This window comes from Lissotriton vulgaris, chromosome 5, assembly GCF_964263255.1.
Source record: "Lissotriton vulgaris chromosome 5, aLisVul1.2, whole genome shotgun sequence".
Classification (NCBI taxonomy): domain Eukaryota; kingdom Metazoa; phylum Chordata; class Amphibia; order Caudata; family Salamandridae; genus Lissotriton; species Lissotriton vulgaris.
The window spans coordinates 498,326,469-498,351,776 of record NC_141693.1 but is presented as its reverse complement, the minus strand read 5'-3'; the positions used below and the strand labels follow the sequence as shown (position 1 = coordinate 498,351,776).

General features: G+C 40.7%; 1 protein-coding gene across 1 annotated transcript in view; it reads right to left on the bottom strand.

Moving 5' to 3' along the window:
• Nucleotides 1-25,308, bottom strand: part of PCDH15 (protocadherin related 15) — a 2,701,201-nt gene that overhangs the window by 712,850 nt on the left and 1,963,043 nt on the right. The window contains exon 19 of the mRNA XM_086921939.1: nt 19,617-19,922. Coding sequence (XP_086778065.1) covers nt 19,617-19,922 — 306 coding nt within the window. The remainder of the gene's footprint in view (nt 1-19,616; nt 19,923-25,308) is intronic.

Sequence of the window (25,308 nt, the reverse complement as noted above, 5' to 3'; positions counted from 1 at the left end):
AACCAATCAGCTGGACTGCTGCTCTGGGAGAACAGCTTTTCTGTTGGGCTTTCCTGCTACCCTCCGCCCCTCTGAGGAAGAACTGGACTCTTGCTAGAACAGCAAGTAATCTTCAAGGGCATGCTGGCTTACCTCCTGTTTTGAGACTCAGGGATATCAAAGTCTGAAATCCATCTATAGTGCCTGGTCCATTGGAAGTGAATCCAGGTGCTTTCTCCAGTGGAACCGATGCATCCTCTGCTGTGTGAAGCAGAATACATGCATTGTCACTGTTTCTGGAACAGAACCGGTTGAATTGCACGTGAAACTAATGCATCACCTCCAGAGCTGATGCATCAAAACCGCCACATCGCCTCTGCTGCAGTGAGAGACTATCGACGCATCACCTCGACTGCGTGGAGAAAATTGGCACATCAGCTTTGGAAACTGCTTCTAGGCTACTGTGCTTCATCTGCGGAACATGTGCATCACCATCGTTCAATGGAGAAAATTGATGCATCACCTAGACTGCTGGAGCGACACCAATGCATCACTGGGCTCCATCAGGTACTTTCTCAAGTTACTTTGTTCAGCGGGCCTTGAGTGGCTTCTGTAGCCGGCCCATGCTCAAACACAGTCGGCCTGACTCTTGAATTTGCCCCAGTACAGTGCAACCACACAGCCCTACAAAGGCGCCTATAGCTTCCAAGCACTATTGACACTTTTATTCTTTAAAAATTCATATGTCAACTTCTACTCATTAGATGTTTGTCATTTTGTCTTCTTTTATTTATAAAATCATAATCTGTTGTTCTAAACTGTTGAGGAGTCTTTTTGTGGTGTTCTCACTGTGTTACTGTTTGAAGTGTTGCACAACTGCTTTACACATTGACTCTTAAGCTAAGCCTGGCTGCTCTTTATCAAGCTATCAGAGGGTGAGTACAGGTTAATTGAAAGTGTGTTTTAGACTTACTGTGACTAGGACTGTGGTTTATGCTTGGACAGGGTGCATACCTCTGCCAACCACACACCCAATTGCTAACATCTTCCATCATAAAAATCCCCAACATGATGACAAGGCTTTAAATAAGAGCATGAGTCTTGTTATCCTGGAAAAAGAAGGCATGGCATTATTGGGCGTCAGACTGAGCAGGCCTTAGGGATCCAGCAGGAGACTGCACTCTTGGAGACTCTTGATTATACAAAAGTCAGCGTGAAGAAGTACCTCCTTAAGAACTTTCTGATTTTGAGGACATTATTTTCCAGGTTCAGATCAAAAGGATACAAGTTCCTTTGGAGAATTCCCTGGGCATGGATTGGATTTTATGTCAGAATATAGTGAACCTAAATATTGTGCTACAAGAATAGTCTCTCTAAACTATCGACTACTAAGATGTTGACAAGGGAAGTGTACACAGGTAAGTATAATTTTACTAATTTTAACTTGACATCTATATTTATCATCTTTGTGCATATATGTGAATGTAGGCCAAGTACATCTATATATAACTATGCTCACTTAAATTGATGACACATATAGGCCTCCTAATTTTAGATAGCATGAATTTCCTGCCACCCCAAGCCCCCTTTGTTCCACTTGTGATGTTCTATACAATGACACATCAGGAGATCAGGATTATTATATTAAGACATTTGCTCGCATTTACAAAATGTCCTTTTCAATGTTTGCATTATTTGTCCAAATATTTTCTCACACTCTTATGATCTTGAAGTTACTGCTTTCTTTGAGTGCAGTCTAACGCTCTCAGTATTTCAGTATATATGTGCCATTACTTTTCATTTTCAATCACTTAGTTGATCAACTGATCTGGTGGGGGAGGTAGTCTAACAGTAGCCTAGTACTGGGCAGACTGCCTGATTCTAGTGCCTATCAATAATACCTGGTATAAAACTTTATGTATATGCAAATAATGTACTTTTTCATAGTCTTTCAACCTCAAATTGCACGCTGTCTCGAAAAACATGCTCCTTATCACTAAAGTCTGACCTGAAAACTGCCAGTTACTTGAAACTTTTGACTGTCTATTCTTATTTCTTTCTTTTAAATGTCCCTCTCCTTTACATCCATCCATTGCATAACTGCTCTTGTTGTGCACAAACTGCTATTTTGTGTACATGTTTGCCTCAGTCTCTATTATTGCATTTCTGCAAATGTCCACAACTTATTTACAAGATCAAAAGCTCTCCTTTCAGTCATACCCCTGCATCCAAGCAATACCTGATCTGCTGTAGCTCATCTGTGAGCCACACCAACCTCCTGCATTAGCTCACATACTCACCCCCATTAAAGATCACCCCTAAATCCTATTAATTTAATCTACCACAAAGCAACTAGAGTGAATGCATGGATGGTTTCCTTGAGTGCACAAGACTCATCCCCATATACAACAATCTCTAATAACACTGGACTGACTGACCATTAACCTTGGTTTGCAGAGCAGTGTACCGTCTGGCATAAAGTGCTTCAATGCCCCACCATTAAGCCCCTTATAAATTCATTTACAATACATCAAAGTATTTTTTCCCACGGTGTTCTGCTGCTACTCCTCTGGAGGGTTTTTACACTGCACCTTTTGTATTTCAGCAGTACAATAGACATAATTAATGATTAAATGGCATTGGGCTTCTGGGCAACTGCTTTGAATGGTCCTTTGGTGAGCATCAACGAAAGCCTTGTGTATGAGGCAAAGTGATTTAAAGGTCAATCTTTCTTTGTCTAGGATGAAAATGCAGGGATTTAGGATTCAGTATATGATGTTGATGCAGCTATCAGCATCTGTACTGCATGGTTTCGAACTCCCTGCAGTTTTTAGAGATCCATGCTTAAGAGAACAGTGTATAAGTTATTGGAATATTCCAAATGTTGCTCCCTTATACATTTAAACCATCAGGTTGTCCTGTATTTACGAGCCACATACCAGGTCTTAATACAATCCACAATCGGGTACAATTTCCTTTTTTTTAAGTTAGTAGTGCTCGGGAATGTTTGCCTATGATCACATTTTCACTCTTTGATTACATGCCTATTTCATAGTGCAAGGATTTGGAATTAGATTTAAATAACACTGTTCCAGTACCATGTATTCTTACTTGCAAAATTGCATACATTTCCTGACAATTGACCAGATGTAATTGGTTTATTTCACTTTATCAAACACAATGGAAACTGTGCCTATATATTGGGTTATTTGTTTTTTATCATTACAGGCATCGAGTCATTTTATCCTGTGCAAATATAGTAATAAATACATAGTTGCAATGTCCATGAACCTTCGTTTATTATTTCATTGAATTTCACAGTGAATAATAATATTAACTTTGAGCCGAAACAGCAATTGATATTGATGAAGGGTCCCCATTGTCTCCAAACTCTACTTGCATTGTGTTTCAATCAAGGTTTTGAATTTGTGAGGCTTCTAAAACCATATTTAATGGGGTAATGTCTTGAACCGCCGCAAGATGTCCTGGAGTCTGTGAAGCTCCGCGCCTCGACCAGGACCATTGCTTATTAGGAGCGGCAGCAGACATCTCCTGGCACCACAGAGTGGAGGCTTTGAGGGCGCGGACTAGGGGCACAGGTAGCGCTCTTAATTGTTTCTTCACAAGAGTCTCCAGTCCGGTTCCCAGGTGAATTAACATCAGTTTTTGGATTTCATCTGGTGGTGTGTGCTCTTTTTTAATATGGTGCGCACTTGATAACTGAGTGACTTTTGAGGATGAGGTGCATTAGTGTTGTTGCTTCCTTTTGTCTTTACATGGAGCCTCCCATCTCCCTCAGCCAAAAGGGGGGTTCTGAGAACATGTCTTCCCTCTGCAAAGACTCCACTACTGATGCATCAAAAAGCCAAAAGAAGGAACCTTGTTCTCCAATAAAATCTCCATTACCCATAACGCTGGATGACCTCATGGAGGAAATAAAGCTTTGTTATCAACACCAATGCTACTCTTCAGAGGTTAGAGGAGAAATGGTCTAATTTAGATTCAAGAGTGTCGGTGGTGGAGCAAAAGATTAGTGATGCTCAAGAGGTGATCCCTAAAGTTGATGCTATGACCAAAGAAATAGCTCTTCTTAAACAACAAACGGAGGACTTGGAACATCACAACAGACTCAATAAACTTAGAATTGATGGTATTTTTGAAGGGGAGGAGGGGTCTGACATGCTTTCTTTCTTAAAATTCATATTCCTAAAATGGTTGGCCTCAAGGAAGGTACTAATCTTAAGCTGCAATGTGCCTACTGCCTTGGTCCCAAATCTGGAGGGTCTTCCTCTGCATAGTCAGCCAGTCGCTCCAGAGGGATAATTGTCCTTTTTCTGGAATATACTGAATTGTTAATATGTTTGTCCATGGCTAAGCAGAAAAAGCAAATGTTATGGTCTGGCCAGAGTTTTCTTTTCTCAGGATGTGGTTCGTGCTACTGCAGCTTGCCATAAGGAGTTCCTTTCCTTTTGTCCTGCTCTTCGCTCCATGAAAGCCAGATATGGTCTACTGCATCCTTGTTTTTTTAAAGTCACCTACAATGAAGGGACTCACTCATTTAATTGCCCAGAGGATTTAAGATAGTATATTTGTTTGCCACAAAGGAGAAGATATGGACTTTGTGAAATCCAGAATATTGATCTTCTTAACAAGTTACAGTTTCTATTTTCATAATATTTCTTTAATTTTTAGGTTCTAATGGTTTTCAGCTTTATTCGCTTATTTAACGTGTGGTGGTTGTTTGTCTGCCCTCTCAGGCGGTGGCTTTTACCTAACAATTTTGTGTTTTCTCTTTTTTTTTTTACAGAAGTCTCTTGTCTAGCACAGCCACCCTTCCTCGATGTCTCCTCCTCCCTGTGCCTCTATTCCCAATCCTAGTGTTTATAGTTCTTCTTCGTATGTTGGTAAGTGTTACTCCCTTCATTAAAAATGCATGTTTCTTATGTTTGTCCTTTGTATTATAATCATGGTTAATTCTGTTTAACATCCCTCACACAACTGCTGCTCCCCACTCTATTCATTTTCATTGACCTGTTTAGTGGTCTTTGTCATTTCTCTTTGACTTCGCTGGCTCTGTCGTCTGTCTTCTTTTTTCGCATTTCCCTGCCTCTTCATGTTGTTTTCTTCACACTGGAAGTGTATTCTACCTACTTTGAATGATGAAGTCTCTTGGCTTCCTGTCAACATATGTTCCTCTATCATTCAAACCCTCTTCTCTTCTCTTCTCTTCTCTTCTCTTCTCTTTCCCATTCTATCCTTGGTCTTTTTTTTCTTATTCTTTATTCTTTGAATGGTGGTTCTTCTCCTCTCTTGTATTTTTCTAATTTACTATCTCAAGTTATTTTTATAAATTTTTCTTATATTGCGTTTTACCTCATTAACATCAGTTTTTTGTACTTATTATTATTACACACTTTTTTTATGTTGGCCTAACACACTGAAATTCATAGTATTACCAATTTTAGAATGTTCATAGTTGCACTTACTACTCCTCCCTTCTCATTATGACGAATAATGTCCGGATTGTGTCTTGGAATGTGAAGGGTGTGCATAACCCCATCAAGAAACAAAGAGTACTTACCCATCTATCTAGACTACATTTTAAGATTGCAATGCTACAAGAAACCCATCTTCATGAAAATAATGTTATTTCTCTTAAAAAGCACTAGGTGGGACATGTGTATTGCCCTCCGGCTAGGGAAAGAAAAAATAGAGTGGTGACACTATTTCATAAGTCAAATGCCATTACTATAGAAAAGGAGGAGAGGGACTCTGATGGCAGATGGCTTCTTCTTCACCTAGTAATTTATGGGTCCCTATTTCTCTCCTTATAATTTACGGCCTCACTGGTACAGATTCACCTTTCTGGAAATCCATGTCTTCTGTCCTGCATTCCTGTTCTAATTCCAACCTCCTGGTAGGTGGAGAGTGTAATCAGACTATGGACCCCTTCATTGACAGGAAATCCACTTCTAGAAATGTTTCTAATAAAATGCAAAAAACCTTTACAGGCACTATCCATTCAAGAGGTTTGGCAGATGCATGGAGGATATATACCCAGGACAATTTGGAATTCACATTTCACTCTCCCACACCTAATTCCAAATCTAGAATGTATTACATTTTTTGTCTCCTCATCTTCTCACTAACCAAACTCAAGCTGAAATTGGAGCTATACTTCTTTCTGACCATGCGCCTGCTTTTATTAATTTAGATCTCCCTTCTGAAACCTCAGAATCCCGTAGATGGCGCTTGAACAACTATTTACTTAAAGATCTTATTTTTATAAAGCGCTTCAAAGTTTTTTTTATCCGAATTTTTTCTCACTAACACCAGCCTAGACATACCTTTCCATCCTATTTGGGATGCTTTTAAAGCGACAGCCAGAGGTTTTATTATTGACTATGTGGCGGCTAAGAAGAAAAAACTTCTTAAGGAATCTGCTTCCTTATTATCTTCTATTAAGCAACTCAAGTATGCTTACTATTCCTCTAATAATGAAGTTACTCTAAAGCACTAGTCCAGGCTAAATCACATTTTTATAGGAAATCAACTGGGGAAGCCTCCGGGTTGTTACTAAAAATCAACTCTAAATTCTACAGTGGACACAATAGATGGTAAATTGCTAGCAAACTATTCGAAAGTCAAATCTCAAAAAATCCAAAATAGTTTATATAATTGATGATAAAGGTATTCATCAGTTTAAAGAAGAAGAGATATTAAAATGCTTCACAGATTTTTATAAGAATGTATATACCCTTGGGCCTTCTCTTCCAGACACAGCTTTGGATTCCTTTTTTGATTATTTGCGTCCTAGTTCCTCGACTTACCCTGATTGTACCTTTTTGGTTCAAGACCTGTCCCTCCCTGAGATAAAGCTAGCTTTAGCTCAGCTACTTAAGGATAAGGCGCCTGGCCCTGATGGCTTTACCGCCAAATGTTATTCCTGCTTCTCCCATATCTCCTATCTCTTTTTCAGCACTTTATTCTGCCTAATGAGGCCCGTTGCACCATTTTAGAAGCTATGGTCTGTTTAATCCCAAAGAAGGATAAATACCTTTCAACTTGTGCCAACTGTCATCCTATTTCTGTCATAAAACTTGATTGCAAAATGTTTGCTAAAGTGCTGGCCCTTCGTTTTATTCAGGTAATTCCAGATCTGATTCTGAACAGACTGGTTTTGTTAGGGGTAGAACCTTGGCTGATAATTCAAGACCGTTTTTAAATATTATTCATCTTGTTTCCAAGAGTTCCGCACCTTTAACTGCCATCACCTTAGACGCTGAGAAAGCCTTTGATCGCCTTCACTGGCTTGTTATGATGCATGCACTTAAATGGCATGGTTTTGGCCCTGTTATTTTGTTTTTTATAAGTGTTCTCTAGTCTTCCCCTCCTACCTCGGATATTGTTAATAGATCTCAATCCTCATATTTTACCCTTCAATGGGGCACTTGTCAAGGCTGCCCTCTCTCTCCTTTGCTTGATATATTATCTCTTGAACCTCATTCTTTACAACATTCTTCCTTATTCTGGGGTTTTATTTACAAATCAATTGAAATCAAATTCTCTGCTTATGCTGATGACATTTAGTTATATACCTCTAATCCCCGTCTCTCGACCTGCTTTTACTGATATCTTATCGTCATACACCACCTTGTCGGGTTATAAGTTAAACTTTACAAAATATGAAGTCCTTCCACTAAACAAATATTGCTTAAAAAACATGTTCGTAGATATGGGTTTCAAATGGACCACAAATGACATTACATGTTTGGGGGTCAAATACTCCTCTTCAATCGCCAAAATGGTTCAACTTAACTTGAAGGCTGTTTCATTGAAAGTGACTGTTAGACCTGGCACCTTGTCGTGGGTCTCCCTTCTATTTTTTGCTGTTGCTGCATGTGTTTTGCTGGTGTTAGATGCTTGGGGCACTGTGCCACTGCTTTTCAGTGCCACAGTGTAAATGCTCCCTTTGGTAAATTGATGTATGGATTAGTGATTCCACAATTGGCTGGTTTGGTTTACCTTTCAGACCCTAGTACAGTGCACCAGGGGTGCCCAGGGCTGGTAAATCGAAATGCTGCTCATGGGCTTGCAGCACTGGTTGTGTCACCCGCAGAAGCAGTCTGTAAATGTGTGTCTAAGTCTTGCCATTGCAGAGCCTATGTGCAGTCTGGTACTGCCATGCTGACTGGGCAAGTGCACCCACTTGCCAGTCCCTAAACCTTCCCTTTACTTCATATCAGACACCCCTATGGTAGGCCCAAGGGCAGGGTGCATTGTAGGTACAAGGTAGGACAAGCCCTGATGTGTGTGGCATGTCCTAGTAGTGAATTACAGCCATTTCTGTTTTTTACTATTGCAAGGCTACCTGTAACCCATAGGTCAGAATGGGCAGTTTGATTATTACATCTTATAATCCAAACTGACTCAGGGAACCAGGTAGACATTCGAGTTTAGTATGCTTGAACTCAGAATGATAAAATACATATTTTATTGATGTTGGTTTTACCATTCTGTGTTTGAAAATACCACTTTTAGAAAGTAGGTATTTTATTGCCTAACTATCCAAGCCTGCCTCTGCTAGGTTGTGTATTCCTTACCTGGAGTTTGAGTGACAGGGACTGGGGGATTCCAGGAGACAGGCTGAGTCAGCACAGGGCGGAATAAAGAGATATGCATGTGGATGGGTGGCAGGAGTTGCACCTGGAACCTCATTAGGGCTGTACCTTCCCTCCACAATGCTGGCTCCACCTCCTCTGTTGCCCTGCTCTGCACTGTGAAAGGAAAGAAGGAGTCATGTAAACAGAGTTCTCCAGAACTGACCAGAACTGATTTGGACTAGGCAAATGCCTCTCTGCCTTCAGAGAACAAAGATAAACTGTGTATAAAAAGGGGGACCCAGACCCCAGACCTTTAGATCACTTTTGGGAAAAGAAGAAGAAACCTTTGCTAAGGAGAGGAACCCGAGAGAGTGAGGAGAGACTATCCCTAAGCTGAAGTGCTGCTTGGGGGATTGGCTTGTAGTGGTTGCCTGACTGCCAAAGAAAGGAGAGAGGAACTTTGTGTGTACTTTCATTAACTGGTGAAGGATCTCCAAGGGCTTGAGAAAGAGCTTGCCTCTTGCTGAGGTCACAGGGACAACAGACTTCACCCACCAGCTACCCAAGAGTTCTTTGGAAGTGCCTGCAGTTGTGTTGGGCTTTCTGAGGGACTGCATGTCGCAAGGAGATGGAAGCGCGACTCACGAAGGAGAAGCGTGTCCCCGAAATGCTGCAGTCGCTTCACAACGCGAAAGCACCTCGCATTGCCGGAGAAGAGGATCGACGTTTCACCAGAAGTCCCTGCATCTTCAGAGAAGCGTGTTGCAGCTGCTGTTTTCGCATCGTTGGGAAAACGTGTTACTGCTGCAAGCTGACGCATCATTGCTGAAGCGCCTCGATTCGCCGGAGAAGAGGATCGACGGCGCAGCAGATGCGGCGGCATCACCGGCAAGCGTGTCACAGGGCCAGTCATGGCTCAGAAGAATCGTTGAGTAGCTGCACGGCCGTCGGGCGTGAACGTATCATGTTGCATCCAAGAAAAGACACCATCTTTGTGATGTAGATTGGAGGATTCTTTGATTTATCCCTTTCCTTTTTCTTCGCTAGCTAATTTTTCCCACCCTCCTCATTGACTTAAGTCCCCCAAACATTTCACAAAGTAAATCGACCATTTACCCGTCCTTACCAAATCTCATTCCCCTTTGCAAGTCTTCCTTGAGTCTTCCTTATGGCATAATAAATCGATTCCAATTTGTAACCGAACTATTTTCTGGAAGGACTGGGTAGTCAAAAGTATAGTCCAAGTTAAACATTTATTTCAAGGTACACACTTTTTTTTCTTCTCAGGAAGTCCGATCCAAATTTGGCCTGCCCACCACCTCCTTTAAGTACAATTCTTTAAGAAACTCAATAGTAGTTTCTTCTTTCTCGATCTTCTTTATTAGATACATGCATTTTCAGTGTGTGCTAATCATATGGTGACACAAAAGAAGTTTCCACAGTTAAAACAGGGCATGTAGCATTGGACTTTCAGGTTCTATGAGTGATCTCTCTTGGTACATCTCAATTTCTGAGCTCCTCTGCTCTATGGGTGTTAGGCAAAGCTCTACGGCTTATAAGCATTTGGAGACTCAATTAGTGAATGCCAAATGCCAACAGCAGATAATGACCCCCACTGTGTCTTGAGTGAATCCGGAATCTGTCTCTTCCAAATCTTGCTGAAAATCATTAGTTAGTGACATGTCACTGGCCAAGCAAACATAGCTTTCTGCGTCTTAAGACTTAAGACTGTCTTGTTATGCAAAAATGGGCACAATGCCTGTTGTCAAAGAGCAACATTTATCAAGGAAAAATTCCTCAGGTGTTTGGCACCACACTTCTGCCTTCTAGCTGCCATTCCTACACAACCAATAACCTTGTTTATCCTCTCTTTGTCAGTAGTTTGACCTACTACTTCTTGTAATTTATTCTGTTCCAATTGATTTCTGACTAGACTGACTGTATTCTGTCCAGTGTCAACTGGAAGCCAGTTGCTCAATAGTGCTATTGCTCAATTATTGATCAATTGCTTGGTGGACAAGTTGAACTGTGTTGGTGATACTTCCTGCTGTCCTCCACTCATGCAATTATTAATCCAGCTCCAACCACACCATCTTCTGGTCGTGATGGAGACCTCTGCAATGTCCCTTAACCCTTGTCAAGAAATACATACTTTTTCCATCAGACATAGCCCTTCTTTACCCTCACTAAGCGTGGCATTCTGACAGGCGGTCCTTATACTAAGGAGAGACTCACTCATTTAGTTCAATCCTACCCCAACATCTAATATTGTACTCATATTCTAAAAATACATGGATAAAGGCATGAGGTCTGACAGACTAAGGCAACACTTAAAAGATAGAATGGACGTTCAAAGAGGTCCTTTGGATTACTACCTATTTATTTATGTTTGTATGCATTTATCTATTTATTTACTAGTTTTGCAGTGTTATTAAGAACATACTAGATCTGGCTGGGGGATTCCAGGAGACAGGCTGAGTCAGCACAGGGCTGAATACAGAGATATGCATGTGGATGGGTGGCAGGAGTTGCACCTGGAACCTCATTAGGGCTGTACCTTCCCTCCACAATGCTGGCTCCACCTCCTCTGTTGCCCCTGCCCTGCACTGTGAAAGGAAAGAAGGAGTCATGTAAACAGAGTTCTCCGGAACTGACCAGAACTGATTTGGACTAGGCAAAGGCCTCTCTGCCTTCAGAGAACAAAGATAAACTGTGTATAAAAAGGGGGACCCAGACCCCAGACCTTTAGATCACTTTTGGGAAAAGAAGAAGAAACCTTTGCTGAGGAGAGGAGCCCGAGAGAGTGAGGAGAGACTATCCCTAAGCTGAAGTGCTGCTTGGGGGATTGGCTTGTAGTGGTTGCCTGACTGCCAAAGAAAGGAGAGAGGAACTTTGTGTGTACTTTCATTAACTGGTGAAGGATCTCCAAGGGCTTGAGAAAGAGCTTGCCTCTTGCTGAGGTCACAGGGACAACAGACTTCACCCACCAGCTACCCAAGAGTTCTTTGGAATTGCCTGCAGTTGTGCTGGGCTTTCTGAGGGACTGCATGTCGCAAGGAGATGGAAGCGCGACTCACGAAGGAGAAGCGTGTCCCTGAAATGCTGCAGTCGCTTCACAACGCGAAAGCACCTCGCATCGCGGAGAAGAGGATCGACGTTTCACCAGAAGTCCCTGCATCTTCAGAGAAGCATGTTGCAGCTGCTGTTTTCGCATCATTGGGAAAGCGTGTCACTGCTGCAAGCTGACGCATCATTGCTGAAGTGCCTCAATTCGCCGGAGAAGAGGATCGACGGCGCAGCAGATGCGGCGGCATCACCGGCAAGCTTTCACAGGGCCTGTCATGGCTCAGAAGAATCGTTGAGTAGCTGCACGGCCGTCGGGCGTGCACGTTATCATGTTGCATCCAAGAAAAGACACCATCTTTGTGATGTAGATTGGAGGATTCTTTGATTTATCCATTTCCTTTTTTTTCGCTAGCTAATTTTTCCCACCCTCCTCATTGACTTAAGTCCCCCAAACATTTCACATAGTAAATCGACCATTTACCCGGTCCTCACCAAATCTCATTCCCCTTTGCAAGTCTTCCTTGAGTCTTCCTTATGGCATAATAAATCGATTCCAATTTGTAACCGTACTATTTTCTGGAAGGACTGGGTAGTCAAAAGTATAGTCCAAGTTAAACATTTATTTCAAGGTACACACTTTTTTTTCTTCTCAGGAAGTCCGATCCAAATTTGGCCTGCCCACCACCTCCTTTAAGTACAATTCATTAAGAAACTCAACAGTGGTCTCTTCTTTCTCGATCTTCTTTATTAGATACCCCATTAGAACCGTTATCTACCTCCCCTTCCGTTCAGGCCTCTAATATCTACAATTATCTTCATTACTCTCTTCCCAATCGCCCCAAGAGTAAAATTAAACTTTTATGGAAATCGGACTTGCAGCACACCTTTCTGTACACACCTGGAACTCTATCTGGACACAAATACAACACACTTCCTGTAATGCCAGCACCACTCAAACTCTATATTAATTTTATCAGAGGTTGTATTTAACCCCATTATCTATTTCCAAATACAGCTCCGAACTATCCCCTAATTGTTGGACCTGCACAAACTTTCCTGGCACATATTTAAATTCCTCTTTCCTGTGTCCTAGCATTACCTCTTTTTGGACAAAAATATGTAAATCAATCTTCTCCATTTGCTCTGCTACTTATCCTAATGAGATTTACTCCATATGTTTGGGTAGTAACTCTGCAAATTGGTTTGGTGCTCACAAGCTGGACTCGTTTGTGGATTTGCTACTTGCCATTGGTTTTCAGGTTATCACCTCTAATTGGAAGGATGCTACTGAGGACACCTTTTCTGTCTCGTGGAACCTTCTCTGTTATCATCATAGTCTAGATAGAGCTTCTGCCACTACTTCTCACAAACTTCTTCGAAAGGAAGCCTTTTGGTCTCCACTCACCAACTATTTATCCTCACCTGTGATGTGTAACAAAGATAGTACTTTTATTATTCGGCCGCCATGAGTAATGTGATTTATTATTTTTATATTGTTCATATTAAGATATTATATTATTATCAATTTATCTGAACTTTTATAGCGCTTGTTATTGGATTTTCTTATTCACTATATTTGGTATGGATGTTGATTTCTTTTTAATTTCTTTTTCTTTCTTTTCTTTTCTTCTCTCATTCTTGTTTCCCTCTTAATTTAAAAAACATAACATGCTAATTTGCCAATCCTGTATTACTGTTCCTTGTTTTTGTTTCTGCTTTTTGACAATAGTAATTTTATCAGGTTTCATGTTATTAAGGTTATACATAGTGTATACTATCTTTTGTAATATTCTTATAATCACTGTTGTAATATTGTGCCTTTGTTCTTATCTGCTTCAATAAAGCTCTTTAAACTAAAAAAAAGAATTTTTTTTAAGAAAAACCCTTTGGGGTACATGTCTAGAATAGCTTTGTTTCTGTCTGATTTTATACTTTTGTAAAGTAATAGCCAATGACAGAGTGTATGCATTTTCAGTGTGTGCTAATCATATGGTGACACAAAAGAAGTTTCCACAGTTAAAACGGGGCATGTAGCATTGGACTTTCAGGTTCTATGAGTATTCTCTCTTGGTACATCTCAGTTTCTGAGCTCCTCTGCTCTATGGGTGTTAGGCAAAGCTCTACGGCTTGTAAGCATTTGGAGACTCAATTAGTGAATGCCAAATGCCAACAGCAGATAATGACCCCCAGTGTGCCTTGAGTGAATCCGGAATCTGTCTCTTCCAAATCTTGCTGAAAATCATTAGTTAGTGACATGTCACTGGCCAAGCAAACATAGCTTTCTACGTCTTAAGACTTAAGACTGTCTTGTTATGCAAAAATGGGCACAATGCCTGTTGTCAAAGAGCAGCTTTATCAAGGAAAAATTCCTCAGGTGTTTGGTACCACACTTCTGCCTTCTAGCTGCCATTCCTACACAGCCAATAACCTTCTTTATCCTCGCTTTGTCAGTAGTTTGACCTACTACTTCTTCTAATTTATTCTGTTCCAATTGATTTCTGACTAGACTGACTGTATTTTGTCCAGTGTCAACTGGAAGCCAGTTGCTCAATAGTGCTATTGCTCAATAATTGATCAATTGCTTGGTGGACAATTTGAACTGTGTTGGTGATACTTCCTGCTGTCCTCCACTCATGCAATTATTAATCCAGCTCCAACCACACCATCTTCTGGTCGTGATGGAGACCTCTGCAATGTCCCTTAACCCTTGTCAAGACATACATACTTTTTCCATCAGACATAGCCCTTCTTTACCCTCACTAAACCTGGCATTCTGACAGGCGGTCCATATACTAAGGACAGACTCACTCATTTAGTTAGATCCTACCCCAAAACCTAATATTGTACTCATATTCAAAAAATACATGGATAAAGGCATGAAGTCTGACAGACAGAGGCAACACTTAAAAGATAGAATGGACGTTCAAAGAGGTCCTTTGGATTACTAACTATTTATTTATGTTTGTATGCATTTATCTATTTATTTACTAGTTTTGCAGTGTTATCAAGAACATACTAGTTCCGAAAGTGCCAGAGCTCTCTACAATATAATAGGAAAGATGGACTAATAACATAGAAAACATAGGCATTATAGCAAGAAGAAAGCAGAATGCAATCACTAACTAGAGGGGGAACAAAATGGATTCCCTTACAGTGGGTTTGAGGGTGGTGGGAATCTACAACAGAAAAAGTGAATGCACAGCAGTTTCTGGACCTTATGCGAAGCCTCACTTGAAGTTTAAGTGTACATCCCTTACGGATGCACAATCCATTGGACAAGTTTGTTAGTTATGTAACAACTTCTGAACTAATAACTCTATTAGGTTGGGCAGAGCTTGGTTTCTCACAATTTGCAACTGGTTTTGTGTTAGCTATGGTCTTGATAATTTAATTTTCATTCATTTCTCTGAACTTGGGCCAGGAAACATTGGTCAGTGGGGTGGTATGGAAGGTTAAGAGGTAGACTGAGATAATAAGCAGTGATTGTTTGATTATTTTAATATTATCAGCAAATAAATCCGATAGCTCATCACATTCATGCTTTGCAGTATTGATGTCATCTTTGTTAGTGAGGTTGTTTTACTGCTTTATGATTTGAAATAGTTTTTTGATGCAAGTTCCTGCTTGGTCTAGTTGTGTCAAGAATGTGCCCAGTCCCAGAAGCACGAGCTAGGCTCTTGGCATGGGTGATAATCCATCTATCTCCCCATTAGGACTTCCAGAGAGGCAGAAAGATCACATAACCTCCTGGATCATTTCCAGCAAAGCAGGCAGCACAGATGGGATGCATGGCAGCCAAGAGTCATAGGAATCTGGCAAGAGAGAATGTATGACAACCTGGGGGAACGGAAACACATATCAGGGAAGGGTATACACAAAATCAGTGAAAGAAAAGCAATTCAGTGACAAAGTAAATGATGTCAGCTATACAACAAGTGGAAAGTTGCAAGGTGTCATTCTGCTCGTTTGAGGCCCTTTATATTGACCAGGTAGTGCTATGCTCCCTCTACTGGCCCTGACCTGGAAATTATTGTTCTTATCGCTCAGCATGTGAGCTAGCCGCCAAGAGCTGGTATTTAACAGTCTCCAGTCCCTCTTGGAATTTTACATGTTTCTGGCCTCAATCCAAACAGGCTTGTATTTGTGTCTCCTTTACAAAGTATTCCTCAATGAAATCCTGTCAAGGTAGGGTAACAAGAAGGAGACCATTGTTTCAAAGCAATTGCTGTTATACCTTCTTCTTTTATCATGGAGTATAATCACATTTAATGCTGATGGGTTCTGTCTCTACATTCTTTCAATTAACCTAATCGGTCTTCTCCCCTCATTTAGCTCCCTTAGGAAACACTGAAAAGAGTTTTTGAGTTGTTACCTCGAGTTTCATAGGAGTTGCACATGGTGTAATTGCACTGATTATTCAGGAAGGCTGTTTATCACTCTTCAGTCAGGGGATTAAGTAGAAATCTGATTTGTCAGAACATCACATTGGTGTTAACATGTTTTGTGTCTGTGATCCTTATTTTGGTTGACAGACATGATCTTTGCTTAAGGATTGTTCTGAAGTGAGATGGAAAATGATAAAGAAATGATCAGACCAGTAGCACAGGGTAAATCCGCAAAACATCTTATTTCACAAATTAAAATTCTAGGGTTAGACTCATGCACAGTTGGGTTATATCACTTGATACCTAGAAATAAATACTGTTGAATTGCTTGAGAGTCCATATGGTTGTTCCAGAGGAACTTGATGCCTGCTACAAAGATGTAGATTCTGAAGCGAGAGAGTGATCAGTATTGAGCTCCATTAGTTGTTCAATGAACTTTTGGCTGTCTTCTTGAGGGTGGGATGCAATGCGAATCTTTTTAGAATTTAATTCCCCAATGCTGTGATCCTCACCCAAGCACAACAAACTAAGCACCAGATGTAGAACCGTTTTTAGCAGTCGCAAATGGGAAATGGGCCTGTTTGCGATCACTAAAAAGGGTTGTAGCGTGTACCAAACCTATTTTGCAAGTTGGTAACTTGTTACAAACTCTATAAGAAGGGGTGTGCCAAGGGCATCCCTTCCTAATAGCAAGTTGAATGCGGATGATAGATTATTTTGCGCCTGAAAATGTGGTCACAAAACAATCCCATTTACCACCAATTTCAAGTTGATGGTAAGCCAGTCGCAAACAGGAAGGGGTCCCCAGGCGACCTCCTACCCTTTGTGATTGGCAGCAAAAATATTTTTTAAGAGCAGGCAGTGGTCCCACGGATGACTGCATGCTCCTAACAAATGAAACTGAAACAGTTTTTTTTTTTTTTTAAATGCATCCAATTTTTCTTTAACGAAAACCGGGTGCATTTGTTTTTTTCAACATCATGGTGGTCTACTGACCTCAGCAGGCCACCATCCCTGTGAGTGCTGGCCATTCCCAATGGGTCACAAAGGGCGACCTGCATCATGAACATTAATGAGGCACGTCCTTTGGGACCCATTTGGGAATCGCAAACAGTTTCTCAGACACTGTTGTACATCAGTGTTAGCGACTTTCAATTTGCACATTGCAAACAAATACAAATTGCGAGTTGCAAATACTGAGAGTCATACATCTGGCCCCAAGTAGTACACATCTCTAAACACGTGAGCTGGATTGCATGTCTGTGTTTGATAGTGATATCTTCTCTGGGACAACTCTTTCTGTCAAGGCGTTTGCTGACAAAGTTGTGAATGACCAGTAAATCAATCAGAAAAGTAGTGGATTTATTTTTGAGGAATACATTGTTCTCATTGTAGGATAGAATCATCTTGGCTTTATCTTAGATCTGTTTAGCAGCTGAATTCTATCAATGGGTAGTGGGGGAAAAATCTGCTCTTCCTTTAGGCACCTCACTGTAGTGCAAAAATAATGGTCTGTGACAAGTATCTCTGAGTTTTCCTCGGGCAGTCTATGTAAGCCTACGTCTAAAGTTCTTAGAGAAAGTTTCTCGAAGCAGTTAGGCCTGGCTATCACTGTTGTACCTGACTACCTTGAATTTGTCTGCACCTGCAGATGGGATAAAAGCGGTATTAGTCAGTGGGGCAGGCCCTGGTGAAATAAACGTGGGTCCAAGAATGGGAGCCTGATGAGTATGCCATGGTCTATATGTCCATTAGTGTGTGTGGGATGATCCTCATAAACGCATACACAGAGAAGAAGATCAGTCATGCAGAGTTTGATAGAAACTCCCCCGGGGTTTACTGTTCACGCTGGTGGTAAACTGAATGGCAGCCACTCAGCTATACAAGCTTCAATGGTGGGTCATATTTGTTCGTCGGTGGTAGCCTTCAAGGTATACAGTCTTATTGAGATACAGTCTTCTATTACTTTGTATTAATTTTAACTGAGAAGAAAAGTGTCTACAATAGTCACAGTGAAGGCATTTGAATCTATATTGTTACCTTCTTGTCACATTGTTTGTATTTTTAGTACCCTTTTTCTAATTTGAAAATACATAAAGTGAATATTATTTCTATATACACCCGTTTCTGCTCTAATTTTTATGTAGGCCTTTTTTACTGCATGACAATTAATGTTGGTCATTGGGATTTTGACTTAATGTATGTAGTAATTAGGCTGTGATACCAGGTATTGAAAGCTACTAATGGGAAGAGGCAATTATTCATTTGGCCTGAAATTCAATTGTAAAAATAACTCAAATAGGTTCTAAACCAAATCACTTGAAGGTACATTTACTCTATCGTTTCATTTTGGCCCGAGCCCTCAAGAGTAGATTGGGTTGCCCATTTCTGCACAATATTTACAAAGTGACGCTTCTAGGCTGATGCATCACTTTGTAAACCCCTGTGCCACATTAAACCTGCGTCAAATCTGTCAATCCTTGCGACATGGAGCACCGTACAGTAAATACGGCGCATCCAAGGTGTCGCAAGGAGAGCACAGTGAAAGGTGTTGCATCGCTCTTTTACTGCAGGGATGCAACACGTTTCATAAATGAGGCCCTGATACTTATAAATACCTGAGCCTGTAATGAGAACTGCTACTAAGGTTCCTCTAAGGCAGACCTTGCTATTAGCTAAAGAGTTAATTGTAGATACTTCGTACTCACTCCTGTCCCTCATTGCCCTCTCCCTTCCTGAGTAATCGTAGACAACATAGGCCAGTCCTGACCTTTTGTCTGTCTGTGTGCCAACTCATAACTGGCCTGCTGTCAGTAGGACTAGTCCTTTAGACAAGGACCTCAGTCAACTAAAGTCTCTTAAATTATTTTCAGGCCTACATGTTTATGCCAGATATGATTTATTTAAAAATGCTTGGATATTTCCTGGAGGGTACTTTAGGTATGATGCTTATATAAAACATTACCTGCTATAAAAATGCAATCATGACATATTTTTTGTAAATGCCTTTCAAGAAGAAAACAACATTAATATTATAGAAAAGGTAACATATATCTCTTATGGTGAAATATAACTTTTATAACATGCCAAGGGATCGTATTTAGGAATCTATTCTACATTTCAATAATTCTGAGTGTAGAGGTCAGATTTGAAGTTTACCTTGACAATGCCATATCATTTTTGAAACTCCTATATAATTCCCATACAACCAGTGGCAGAAAATAGATTTAGTGTTATGCGTGAATCTCTATAATATGCACCATATAAACCAAATGAATGCCACCTTGCGCATCATTGATCTGTAAATCAGTCAACTACTGTATGAATTTAAACTTATGTCAGATAGGTTGACAGTTTTTGTGCTAGTCAAATATCTTCTTCAAAGCAGAATTAGGAATAGAAGATTTTTACACAAGACTCTCTAAATGTAATAATTCTAGGTGACACAAAAATGAAGAATTATTTATTTGAGAATTAGACACGAAAATGGTTTCCTTCCCTCCTGCCACATTTCTAACCACGAATTACTGCCAATAGAACAACAAAAATGGATCAGTGAAACACAGTTCGAATTATACCTCACCTGAACTTGTAAAAAGATTGCTCCAGGTGATAAATTTTCGGGAACCGTCACTGCATATGAAGCATTGGTGAAAACTGGACTATTGTCATCGATGTCAAGGACGTTGATTGACAGGGTTATTGACGAACTTCGGGGGTCAACGCCTCCATCCGTTGCATCCACAATAAGTTCATAAACATCCCTTGTTTCCCGGTCCAGCTTGACTGATGTATAAATACTTCCATTGGAAGTGATACGAAAAATATTGTTCAGATTTCTGAGGCTGTACCAAACCTGTCCATTGACTCCTGCATCAACGTCTGTAGCCTTAAGGAAAACACAAACCCAGAAACATACTGTCAATATGAGCAAATAGTATTCGGATGCATTAGTAGATGGTCAAGAAGCTAATACTTGTTTTTTTACCACTTGAATCAAATGCAGAAAAAACAAAAAAGAGCATTAAACATGCTTATTTTTATACGGTATGTTGGAAAAAGGGTGATTCATTTGGTAAGGGGAGACTTAGTAAACAAATCAACACTGTGGTTAATAATCAACACAAGTCTCAGTGAAACTCTGCTTAGTCCATGTTAGATATTGTACAAACAGTGGGCTCTTCTCAGGGAAATGTATGCTAAGTTGAAGCAGTAATAAAAGAAAAAATAAAAACATAATATTAACAAACCATTATAAATTAAGCAAAAATACACCAACCTGAAGAAAATCAGATAAGGGGTACAAAAGATATATTTTTTACTTTTTTAAGGCTAAATGTGCTTAGCAAAAGAGAAATTACACTCCATTGCAAAATAACAGTTGTTATTATCTGAAACATTGTTTCAGTCTGCCTGCAATGGAGCAGTGGTCGAACATACCGAGTTGGTTCGCCATGTCAACATTTTTACTTTTTGTCTTTGTCTACTTTTTGCAAATCAAAATCCTACAACAGGAAAGGTTCAATTCATCATTGTCAAGCTCCTGCTGAAGCTGTTGGTTTCAGAGCTAAAAGTTTAGAGTAGGATGATGAAACTGAATTTATAGCAGCCTAGGTTGCCTCAGTGCTGGAATAGATTTGCCACATTGTATCTTCGGGACCTGGTATGTTTTTGGTTCTCACAATCAGGCAGCAGAGCAAAGCTGGAAGTTCCGGCCTCGTAGGGTTCTCGTGATTGGATATCATTATTTCTATATCATGCTGAACCAGCTGTCAGTGTAGCAAAAACCTTGTCTTAGTCTGTGGTAACTTTTCACACAACAGCACCCTTCGAAATGCATGTCTGGCGCTGTGCAATGCAGCACAGTGATTTCAGCTGCATTACATGACTCGAGATTTATGAAGCCATACAGGGCCACGCAAGATGGCCTTGCATGGCTTCATACATCTCATTTTTCATTTGTTTTGCTCTTGCACCACATTGCGTGGTGCAAACAGCGAGGCAAAAAGACTCATAAATATGCCCCTAGGTCTCTTGCCAGGCAGGACTCCAGCAGGGTCCTGGAAGGTCCAATACCATGTGGTCAGCTGGGCCCTCTTGCTATCAAGAGTCCTATTTTTTATGTGCCTGAGCAGGTAAAAAGGAGGTCAGCCCCCTGACCGGTACAGGCCGTAGTTTGGGACCTTGCGCCTTCTTTTACCAGCAAAGCCTTCTTAAGTGTAGTCTTCCCAGGAATATTCCAAGGAGGTGATGGTAAGTTGTCCGCCTAGTCCTGTGTAGTAACCAGTGACTCTTTCTAACTATGCCCATCTCCTTTTGCAACAGTTACTCTCAAACACCCTCAGTCAAAATTGCCTCACTCCTTCTATCATCAGAATGGGGTATGGCTCTCTCAAAACCGCTATTCGGATGAGCTCTCTGTTGTGGGTCAATAGCCAATTTCTCCGTGCAGGGGCTAGATCCCGGAAGTCCACGAGAGCCTAGTGACTAAATGGGAGCAGGATCTGTCAGCCCCATTTGGCATTTTCAAGTCAATGGAAGTAGTGTGAAGGTTGACTTTTGTTTTGCCAGTTCTTCCTGCTCCCTTCACAGATGGCTAATTACTACAAATGGCCAACTGTTGACAAAACTACTGCCTTTCTAGGCCCAAAGTCCACGCTAGTGTCCTCTGTAGAGCATGGTTGTCAACTCTGGAGGTAAAACGAGTGGCTAAACTTGTTCTAAGTATTGTCTCAGGAACAAACTACATTTTTATAAGGTTAGATTTCCGCCTATTTGATCAAAAACCTTAAAGTTAGATTTTTAAAACGAAGTGGAAAATAACTTTGAATAATTCATGTTGCTAGCATTTTTTCATGCAAAGATGTAAATAAATGGCCAGATTCACAATGGTAAACGTACAATTTTGTGTAGGTTTTCTTTTTTTGCTATTCACAAACTTCTGGTTAATAATGGCCCCCATCCACTTCAACTTATATACAGCGGACTTGGGGGAGGCCCTAAAAGGAGCCAGTTTAGTAGCCCCAAGAATAAGAAGTGGGAGGCTGCCAGTGTTACAGTATGCCGATGACACAGTCATACGAAGGTGGGCCTACAAAGAGCCCTAAACGCATTAAACAGCTTTAACATCATTAATAACCTGATAGTTAACCAAGCAAAAACCAACGTCATAATTTTTGGGTCCTACCATCTGAAAAAGAATGCACTGTGGCAATTGGTAAACGTGCAAATACATTCGGTGGCTTCACACAACGACCTAGGGGTCTGGTTGACGGAATGGGCCAAGTCGAACTTACACCTAATACAGCAAAGCTCCAAGGCCAGCAAGGTTACACATCTATTAAAACAACTAAGCCAGCACTTGATCAGTCCGCCCGCAGGCCAATTCTGAAAGTTTTAAGAGCGAAGCTCCTTTCAGCAATTAGCTACAGACATCTTTCCTTCCCTGGGAAATTGGACGCTTTCCTCAATTCAGCCCAAGTCAAGGCATACAAGTCAGAGCTATATATATCGAGGACAGCAAGAAAAACAAGGCTAAGACTGGAGCTTGGCCTGGAGACACCAGACCTGACATGCCAGGGGGAGATCATAAGGCTACATTTAAGGATGTTAAGGGCAGCAGCTAACTCCCTAAAAAATCATTTGAGATCCATCTTTGATGGCCCAGGCTCGGCCTGACGCACTAGGCTAGGAACACACAATCAAAGCACTGAAGATCGAGGAAGAAAGCATTCCGCGGCTGGACATCCCCTTGAATGCCTGGAAGGGAGCTGTTAACAAATATTATTATTATATGAAATAAATGTTCCTACATGGGCAAAGAAACTGTTTCTTCAGTCAGAGCACAGTGGTGCTCCTGGCAAGCCTATGCTTTTGTAATTTATGTGGGTAGATTAAGTACACACTGCAGGCCACCTAAGCCATTTCACTCACAACTTATTGGTGCACTGTCTGTGCTATCTACTGTGATCTTCCTGGAAATTGAAGGAAACCAATAACTGGAACCAATTTTGTCACTATTATTTTAACGAAAGTGCACACTCAAGGTGGCAATAAATAACGGTGTCACAGTGCACAGAATGATCACCCAGTAAAAAAAAAGTGTTCGGAAAAATGTGGACACGCCAGCCTCACCATGCAGAAAAGCTGGGTTTGCTAAATGGTGCAAATTATAATGTCATTGATTGTGCTGTGATGGTCATATTCACGATGTAATATGCGCTTTCACCACACAGGCATAAAATGAGATTTATATTATCCAATGAGTTTTCTCACTAGCCTTTTTTAAACTATAGTGCTTCTGTTTTTTAATAAATAGACGGTGCTGTATTCATAAATTACCAGTTTTTGCCCTTTTCACTGCCTCTTCGTTGAATGCAAATCTGGGTTTCGGTGAATTTGCATATTTTTTCCTTGCATGATATGCATTGTATATTTCATTTGAAAATTCTGAATTTTAAGCATGTTACACATGGGTGGTTATCTGTATGAAGGCTGTACTAACAGTGTGCTCTCACATTCCAAAAGGTAAATGAGGCAGCAGCTCATTGTAGTGTTCATTCAGTTTATAAAGCCATTAGTTAATGGTGGTGAATTGCATGTGGTCAGGGCACAGATCCAGTTTCACAGTTGCTACAATATATTTTCTGCTTGATCAAGGACTCCCGTGATTTATAATGATGCAATCAGCGTAATCGTAAGGAAAAAAAAATTGCGTGAGAAGCACAGATCAATACATGGATTTACAAAATGTTACACTTGCCAGAATTACTTGAGCCAACCAAACATGCAGCTATATTGTATGTTTACATATTCTTTATCCCTCTACACTTTATTTAGGTTTTGCTGGTCCCCATTTTCAAACTCACAAATACATAATGATTGAGGGCTAAGCGCAGAAATGTTCGCTAGCATGAAGTGTAGATTGGAGGTTCCTCTGACTAGCACCTAACATTCAAACTTTGAATTCAAGTACATTTGATCACACTTCAACATTTTGTAATCCCGCTTCTGAACAAGACACTAGGTATCTTGTAAAAGTTAATTTCAATAAGGGCCATTGTAGGGAAATGCCTAGTTTTGTATGATCACCCCACATTGTTTTTGGACTAATGCTGCTGTTATATTTGACTCTGTTAATTGGGACTCTGCTGACCAAGTCCAAATCTATGTGCTCTGATCCCTAAAACATTTTGAAATTGGCTCTACTCCCAAGTAGCGTATGTAAATTGCCTACAAGTCTCTAAACTATATTACACAAATCTACCCAGGCTTGTCAGTTAAGTGTCATTGGTGGAATGCAGCACCCACTACAGTGACAGCACAAATGTGTCTACAGGGCTAACTACCACTGTAACCTGTCTGTACAGTTATAAAATTGGGATCCATTAGTACATTTAAAGATGTTATCTACGCCTAATAAACAGCTACAAAGTTTACTCTTGGCATTTTAAAAATATTTCTTACAATCCCAATGTATTGGTAAATTTGGATTTGTAGTACATATTTTACACATGGGACTTTGATAAAGTCCACACAGTAACCTTAGCATTCGCCAAGGGTGGGAACCAGAGGCACGGGGCTTAGGGGCAAGCAGCCTCCACACTACTATGAATCCACAAAAGAGGGCTGCCCCTAAAGAATCTACAGAGTTTGGGGGAAATGAGCTAGCATTGAGCACATCTCATAAAAAGTTACTGGCTGGACTCACACACCGCCTAGTGTCATGCTTCATAATTGGCTGTCCTCGCCCTCTAAAAACTTGGTTTGATAGAGGGTCGGTACACACCTGGAGACAGGGATGCACTTCTAAATCTAAGTAATGGCCGTGAGGAGAGTGTACAAGTGTATTGAAAACCATTACCCTTGTCCATACCTAATGTTTATTCAGGGATCAGAGGTATGATGGTTAAAAGAGGTGATCGGTGGTATGAGACGTTATTTTGATAAGGTCACCTTTTCCATGCCTAAAGCCTTGAGAAGTCAATTGTCACCCAGGAGCTGAATGGCCCCTTGATGTGGTTTGAAGTTGCTAACACAGCTGAGCCAAACACCTTTGGTCTGGGATGGTGTTCTGTTCATCTGGCTACAGGCCCATCTAGTCTCTGCCCAGGATCTTATTTTTGTCAATTCACTTTTAATATCATTTGAATGTTTATGACAAACAGAACCACAGACATGGTCTTGTGTAAGGAGACTACTTTTTTGCCAGATTAAAGTCATATTATTGCAGCACAATGAATAGGGAACACAGGTAGATGGAAGGAATGGGTGCA